The sequence below is a fragment of the Arachis hypogaea genome, chromosome 20 (assembly GCF_003086295.3).
Source record: "Arachis hypogaea cultivar Tifrunner chromosome 20, arahy.Tifrunner.gnm2.J5K5, whole genome shotgun sequence".
Lineage (NCBI taxonomy): Eukaryota > Viridiplantae > Streptophyta > Magnoliopsida > Fabales > Fabaceae > Arachis > Arachis hypogaea.
In genome coordinates, this window is record NC_092055.1 from 93,065,766 (window position 1) to 93,073,969 (window position 8,204).

At 39.3% G+C, this 8,204-nt stretch overlaps 1 protein-coding gene across 1 annotated transcript; it reads left to right on the top strand.

The window, feature by feature from the left end:
- Positions 1 to 6,722: 6,722 nt before the first annotated feature.
- LOC112786013 (uncharacterized) lies at positions 6,723 to 7,160 on the top strand. Its single transcript, XM_025829438.1, has one exon. The coding sequence runs from the start codon at positions 6,723 to 6,725 to the stop codon at positions 7,158 to 7,160; it is 438 nt and encodes a 145-aa protein (XP_025685223.1).
- Positions 7,161 to 8,204: the final 1,044 nt, after the last annotated feature.

The following is an 8,204-nucleotide window of genomic DNA, read 5'->3' on the forward strand; positions in this document are numbered from 1 at the left end:
GAATTTTTCACCACATCCTCCCAAGTTGTCAAGCTCTCCCTTGGGAAGGATTCCAGCCACTTGGCTGCCTTGTCCTGAGTGAGAAGGGAAATAAGAGCAATCTATAGGCGTCAGGATGAACACCATTAGATTTCACTATGTCACATATTCTCAGGAAGGTGGTCAAATGTTGTTGGGTTCTTCTTGAACACCTCCTCCAAACGAACAGTTGTTCTGAACAAGGGTGATGAGCTGTGGTTTAAGTTCAAAGTTGTTGGCATGGATTGTTGGTTTTGGATGCTACTTCCACAATTGCCTGGGTTTGGATTAATGTAAGAGCCCAAAACTCTTCTATCCTCCCCAGCATGATTTGCTCCACCTCCTCTGCCATGGTTGTGAGTCTCTTCTTCATGATGATTTTCCATTTTTTCTTCCATGTTTGGTTCAAAGTATTCCTCAAATGTTCCTCCTCTTCTTCAGCACCAACTACTCGTTTTCCTTTGCCTCCCTCCTTAGTCTAAGGTTCTCTCTGGTTCAGAATCAAAGGAAGTTGAAGCCCCGCTTCTTCTCCCTGTCATACAACCAACAAGCACAAGCAGAGAAATAGGTGCAGACAGTATTTGTCAGAATTGTGTTAGTTGTGGTGATGCAATATATCAAACAGTTAGTGGGTTAGCAAACAGAATTGAAAATAACAAAGAAAAACAAAAGAGTAGAGGGGAAGGGAAGAAGTTTAACTAAAACAAAAGCAAATCACTCAAACAGAAAATGAAATCACAAAATAAAATGCTCAATCTAGTGATCTTCCAATTAATCATGTTAATGCACAATCAATCCCCGGCAACGCGCCATAAACTTGATGCACGGAAAACTTGTCTCTCAACAAATCTCCTTCGGCAAGTGTACCAAATTGTCGTCAAGTAAAAACTCACAATAGAGTGAGGTCGAATCCCACAGGGATTGATTGATCAAGCAACTTAATTAGAAGAATGTTCTAGTTGAGCGAATCCAGAATTGGGTTGAGAGTTGCAGAAAATAAAATGGCAGGAATGTAAATAACAGAAAAGTAAATGCTGAATTAAAGACTGGAAGTAAATGACTGAAAATAAATTGCAGAATTGTAAATGGGAATGGGGGATTTGCTCATAAAAGTAAATGGCAGAAATTAAAGAGAATGGGTAAGATCAGAGATGGGAGTTCATTGGGCTTAGGAGATGTTGCAATTATCCGGATTAAGTTCATTTTCATCTCTTCCTCAATCAATGCACTCATTGATCTCCTTGGCAATCTTAAGTGATTGAATTACAATATCTTGCAATTCAATCTCTCAAATCTTGATCAATAGCCAATTCCTTGGTCAATTGCTCATGAGAAGAGATGAAGTATGGTCACTGATTATACCACATGCATTTTCCAAATCAAGTATTGAGAGGGTTATAGTCACATACCCATCCAAACCCAATTTGGTCCAGCATGAGAAAGCATTTCTAGCTTGATCTCTTCATTCCTCTTCAAGGTTCAAAAGAGATCCAAGTTTGAATAGATTCTCTTCCAAGATAACTACTCAATTGGATGAAGATCGAAAGCTTTCAAGTAAAATCAAGAGGAAAGATAGAAGAAGAATAATAAAATTAGTATTGATCCATCAAATTACAACAGAGCTCCCTAACCCAATGAAAGGGGTTTAGTTGTTCATAGCTCTTGAAAATGAAAACAAAGATAGAGAATACATCATAAAACTAGAAATTGTAAAGAAAGTAAAATACAGAGAGTAGTTCTCTTTTCCTAGCCTCCAGAACTTCTTCTCAATTCAAAGCTACTCCTATATATACTACTCTTCTCAGCTTCTAGTTGATTCTTCAAGTCTTGGGCCTTTGGATCTTGAGTTTCAAGCAGTTCCTTTCTCTATTTGGGCTTGGCTTTACTTGCAGAGAGAAAGTGCGAAGTGGGCGGAGACTTTAGTTCAGGACGTTAGGGGTGTTAATATTTAGTGAAATAAGTTCGAGAACGTTAGTGACACTTAACATTGTCACTAACGTTCCAATGCACCCCTTTGCCTCACGTTAAAAGCCACGTTAACTAGGTTAACGTGGCTTTTAACGTTGCCTTGTTAACCTTCGAGAATGTTAGTGACACTCAACATTGTCACTAACGTTCCAGTGTGCCCCTTCTTGCTTCACGTTAAAGCCCACGTTAACTAGGTTAACGTGGCTTCTAACGTGGCCCTTGCCATCCTTCGAGAACGTTAGTAACATTCAACATTGTCACTAACATTCCGATGTGCCCCTATGTCTCACGTTAGAGTCCACGTTAACTAGGTTAACGTGGCTTCTAACGTGGCCATCTTTAGCCATCCCAACGTTAGTGACAATTTGAGTGTCACTAACGTTGGCTCATCCTTCATTCCTCATCGTTAGCTTCCACGTTAACCAAGTTAACGTGGAAGTTAACATGACTCTTGGGGGTTGTGTGGTTGCTTCAACGTTAGTGACAATGTTGAGTGTCACTAACGTTGTCGACAACTCTTCATCCTTTACGTTAGTTCCCACATTAACTAAGTTAACGTGGTACTTTGCACCATAGGCCAACGTTAGTGACAATGTTGAGTGTCACTAACGTTGGATTCTCTTCCCCCCTTAACATTAGAGGCCACGTTAACTAGGTTAACGTGGCTTCTAACGTGGCCACTTATGAGTAATTGCCAACGTTAGTGACAATGTTAAGTGTCACTAACGTTGGTTCAACTTTTCTTCTCCACGTTAGAGTTCACGTTAACTTAGTTAACGTGACTCTCTAATGCGGGCATTGATGCCTTTTTTCTTGAGAGTGTTATTGGCAATCACTTTTCTCATTAACCTTGCAAGTTACCTCCCTTTTTCTTGCTTCCCTTTGGTCCTGAAATCAAGCAATAAAGTGCATCAAAGCTCTAGTCCAAGTCATGAGTAATGCAACATAATATTTGTCACTAAACTTATGCAAAATCCTCATGAAATTATGTAAAATGCACAATGTATGCTTGAATCAAGGCATAAGTGAATATCTACCCAAAACTAGCTTATTTCCTAAAGAAATGCATGAAACTAACCTAAAAACAGTAAAGAAAAGGTCAGTGAAACTGGCCACGATGCCCTGGCATCAATATTGCATATTTTAGGACTGATTTTAAGTGTGGAATGGTTGATATTTGAATGGTGAATCAATGAAATAGAGGTTGGAAGGTTTTTGTAAAAATTTAATTTTTGGCCGAATTTCGACGGGCCATAACGTGGCTTCCAGATCCCCAAATTGTTTCACATTTATCTCATATGAAAATTGGGTCTGTGAAGTTTACACCGTTTGAAGAACGGATGAAAAATATTTTAAACTAAAAACGTTATGCGCGTCAGAAGTTCGGAGGACAAAACTGAAAATTCTACAGCATTCAACATTTTGCTGGTTCTGCACAACTTGCGTACGCGACAACTGCACGTGATGTAACTCTTGGGGTTTGGCTGCTTGAGTACATGAGCAGTGTGTTTGCGTACGCGAACACTGATTTTTAAGGGGTTGCGTACACGACCAACCCTTTCGTGTTGGGATTTTCGCGTACGCGAGCAAGTATTTTCTCACGCCCACGCATACGCGTGGCCCCTGTTTCAGCAGAAAATGATTTTTGTGTTTTAAGTCAAATTTCAAACTTCTAAACCTCTATTTTCATTCTTTTAGACCCAAATCATAGTAGTAACTCTAGTAGTAAGATAAAGTTAGAAAATTGAGGTAGCTTGGAGGTGAAGTAAAGTGGAAAAAGTGATGAAATAAATATGGAAAAGAGTATATTTGGAGTATATATAATACCATGGCTTATATGATATGATTATGCAAAGATTACAGTGATTATGAATATTATCTGGCTTATATACTCAATTGATCTGAGATACGAGTTTTCCTCGGTAAAGTACTGTGGCTTGCACCACGTGTACCAGGTTGAGACTCGATACTCTGTTGACCCTACGATGTAAGTGTGACCGGACACTTATAAATTCCCAGGAATGTTGACCCCCATTGAGAAAATTTATATATTTGAGAAAAAGCTATGTATAGACTCTTGGGGATGTGCGTTGGGAGACAGTCCATGGCCTTGTTTTGCTTGTTTGTCTGTGCAACTCTTAAGTGATAGAGGAATGGAGGAAAGGTGGAAGTTTAGTGTACAGGTTAAGTTTAGTTAAAATTTGAGAACCTTTAGATGACCACCTACTTATAGCTTCTGTTTTTAATTCCTTAAATTTTATACCTGAGTGTCGGCATTCTAGGATTGCCTCTGGCATTTCAAAGACCTTATATCTTATATGCGTGATACCTTTACCATGCTGAGAACCTTTGGTTCTCACCCTATACTATGTTATTATTTTTCAGATGCAGGTCGAGAGGCACCTCACTAGATGTCTGAACTTCTGAGGTGCAGTGGTTTCTGGGTTTTATTTTGTTGTATAGTAATGAAAATATGTACTTAACTTTCTCTCCGAATAACTTGTTCATTTTGCTTCTCTTAGAGGTTTATGGAGAGCTAGGATTCATGTATGTATTTTGGGTTTTGGAATATGTATATATGTATATGAATATTCTCCGGCCAGCCTTAGCTTCGCAGGCTGAGTTAGGAGCTTGTTATTTTGTACTTTTGGCCCTCTATTCTCACTTTCTGTTTATTTATACTTATGAACCTTAGTTTTCTTCGTACACAAGTAACCTCGTTTTCTTAGCATTGCGCTTTTATTTTTGCGATTTTGTTTTATCCGTTTTTTAAGAATCCTCGTATATTATATCCTTTCTGCTATTACATGTATATATCTTATTTTAGAGGTCGTAATACTACACCACCTTTGTTTTACGGCTTAAGCATAAAGCTCTGTGAGGTAGAGTGTTACAATGACATACTGATTTATTCTAAGAATGAAGAAGAGCTTGTAGAAAGTTTGAGAACTGTGTTGCAGATACTGAAGAAAATGAAACTCTATGCAAAACTGTCCAAATGTGAGTTCTGGACAGACGAGGTGAAGTTTTTGGGCCGCATAGTAAGCAAACAAGGGATAGACGTAAATCCTTCTAAGGTAGAAGCAGTAATGGGCTGGGGGCGACCGACATCAGTAACTGAGATAAGGAGTTTTCTTGGTTTAGCTGGTTATTATCGAAGATTCATTAAAGGTTTCTCACAAATAGCTTTGCCATTGACGAAGTTAACCTGTAAGGATGCGCCTTTTGTCTAAACGTCTGAGTGCGAAAAAAGCTTTCAAGCTTTAAAGCAAAAGTTGACTACAGTGCCTATACTCGTATTACCCGAAATGAATAAACCATTTGAGGTGTATTGTGATGCTTCATTGAAGGGTCTGGGGTGTGTGCTGATACAACACCGGAATGTGGTTGCATATGCCTTATGACAGTTAAGACCTCATGAAGTTAATTATCCGACGCACGACCTGGAGCTTGCTGCAGTTGTGTTTATGCTGGAGGTGTGGAGGCATTACCTCTATAGGGTTAAGTTCCGAGATTTCTCTGATCATAAAAGTTTGAAATATCTCTTTGATCAGAAAGAGCTAAATATGCGGCAGAGAAGGTGGATGGAATTACTGAAAGATTACGACTTTGAGCTGAGTTACCATCCAGGAAAAGCAACTGTGGTGGCGGACGCCTTAAGTTAAAAATCATTATGTGCTGCATGGATGATGCTTGAAGAGGAGAAATTATGGAAGGAATTTGAAAACCTGAGCTTAGAAGTTAAAAAAAGTAGCTGGGGGTGTATGTTTGAATCAACTATAGATTTCGAGTACCTTTAAGGCTGAAATTGAGAGATCTCAACAAAATGATTATGAATTACAGAAGGTATTACTGGCAATTGATGCAGGAAAGCGATGGAGTGTCTCTTGGGACAGAGATGGAATCTGGAGGTACAAAGGAAGAATTTGCGTACCAAATGTCGGGAATTTATGGCAAGACAACCTGAAAGAAGCCCATCAGAGTAAGTTCTCAATCCATCCGGGGAGCACAAAGATGTACCACGATCTAAAGTCGATGTTTTGGTGGCCTGGTATGAAAAATGACGTAGCGACGCATGTTTCAAAGTGCCTAAATTGTTAGAAAGTAAAGATTGAACACCAGAGACCATCCGAGGCTTTACAACCTTTAGAAGTTTCGAAATGGAAATGGGAGAGCATTGTAATGGATTTTGTGTCGGGTTTGCCAAGAACTCGAGCCGGATTTGTTGCTGTCTGGGTGATTGTGGACCGGCTGACAAAGTCGGCTCACTTTTTTCCCGTTCGAATGAATTGCACCTTAGAGGAGCTAGCACACTTGTACATTAAGGAAACTTTTAGGTTACACGGCGTGTCTACCACTATAATCTCTGATAGAGACCCTCGTTTCACATCAAGATTCTGGGGAGCTTTCCAGCGAGCATTTGAGCCTCAGTTGAGTTTAAGTACTGCATATCACCCTTAGACCGATGGTCAATTAGAAAGAACAATCCAAACACTGGAAGATATGTTGAGGGCTTGCGTATTGGACCAACCGACAAGTTGGGATCGGTACATACCATTGGTGAAATTTGCGTGCTACAACAGCTAACATGCGAGTATCGGAATGGCTCCATATGAGGCTCTGTATGGTAGAAAATATCAATCTCCACTATACTGGTATGAAATTGGGAATCAAGTTTGTTAGGGCTTGAGTTTATAGCTAAAATCACCAAACAGATCAAGAAAATCCAAAACAGGATGCTCACTACTCAAAGTCGCCAGAAGAGCTACGCCGATCAGAGGCGGAAACCTTTAGAGTTTGATGACGGGGATTGCATTTTTATTAAGGTTACTCCGATAACCAGAGTGGGTCGAGCCATTAAAGCGAAGAAACTGAATCTTCGTTACATCAGTCTGTTTCATATTATGAAGAGAATTGAGCCGGTAGCCTATAAAATTGCATTACTGCTGCATCTTTCGAACCTGCACGATGTATTTCATGTGTCACAACTTCAAAAATACACTCATGATGCTAGCCATGTGTTAGAACTCGAACCTATCCAGTTGAAAGAAAATCTAACATTTCAAGTGACTCTAGTCAAGAATGATGATACCAGTGTTAAACGGTTGCGTAAAAAAGAAGTTATGTTAATCAAAGTTGCTTGGAGTCAACTTGGTATAGAGGAGCATACATGAGAACTCGAATCCAATATAAGGAAAGACTACCCACGCCTTTTTCAGGTAATTGAATCCAAATTTTGAGGGCAAAATTCTTAATTAGGTAGGTAGAATGTAAACCCTGAATAATTCACGAATAATTAGTGAATAAATTAATTATTACTCAAGAAAATTAGAAACTGAAATTTTATGATTAAATGAGATAGAGCTACTTAAAATAAGAATTTTGACACCAATTTTAAAGAATTCGACCCAAGATTGGGCCGAACAGGCAAAACCGAACGAACCAGGTCCAAAGGCCTATCCAACCCACTTAATTCAATGAGCCTCAGGTCATTTCTTCCTTATGCATGATGAAATGCTGAACAAGTTCAACCAAGAGGGGAAGAACACCTTCCAAACTTAAACCCTCACTTAGATATTCAAATCCAAATAACTTTTGATCCGGTGCTCTGATCGCTGCACTATTTGCCAGCGCGACGATCTCTACAAAGCCCAGTCCTTGATTAGGTATGTGATGAGCGGATAATTTATACGCTTTTTGGCATTATTTTTAGGTAGCTTTTAGTATGTTTTAGTTACTTTTTATTATATTTTTATTAGTTTTTAAATAAAAATCATATTTCTGGACTTTACTATGAGTTTCTGTGTTTTTCTATGATTTCAGGTATTTTCTGGCTGAAATTAAGGGACCTGAACAAAAATCTGATTCAGAGGCTGAAAAAGGACTGCAGACGCTGTTGGGTTCTGACCTCCCTGCACTCAAAGTGGATTTTCTGGAGCTACAGAAGCCCAATTGGCGTGCTCTTAATTGCTTTGAAAAGTAGACATCCTGGGATTTCCATCAATATATAATAGTCCATACTTTGCTCGAGATTTGATGGCCCAAACTGGCATTCCAAGTCAGCATAAAAATTGTGGCGTCAAAACGCCAGAACTGGCATAAAAGCTGGAGTTAAACACCCAAACTGGCACCAAAGCTGGCATTTAACTCCAAGAAAGGTTTCTACATGTGAAAGCTTCAATGCTCAGCCCAAGCACACACCAAGTGGGCCTAGAAAT

Excerpts from the sequence above, each read along its gene's own strand:
- LOC112786013 (XM_025829438.1), top strand. The coding sequence starts at position 6,723 with ATGCTCACTACTCAAAGTCGCCAGAAGAGCTACGCCGATCAGAGGCGG.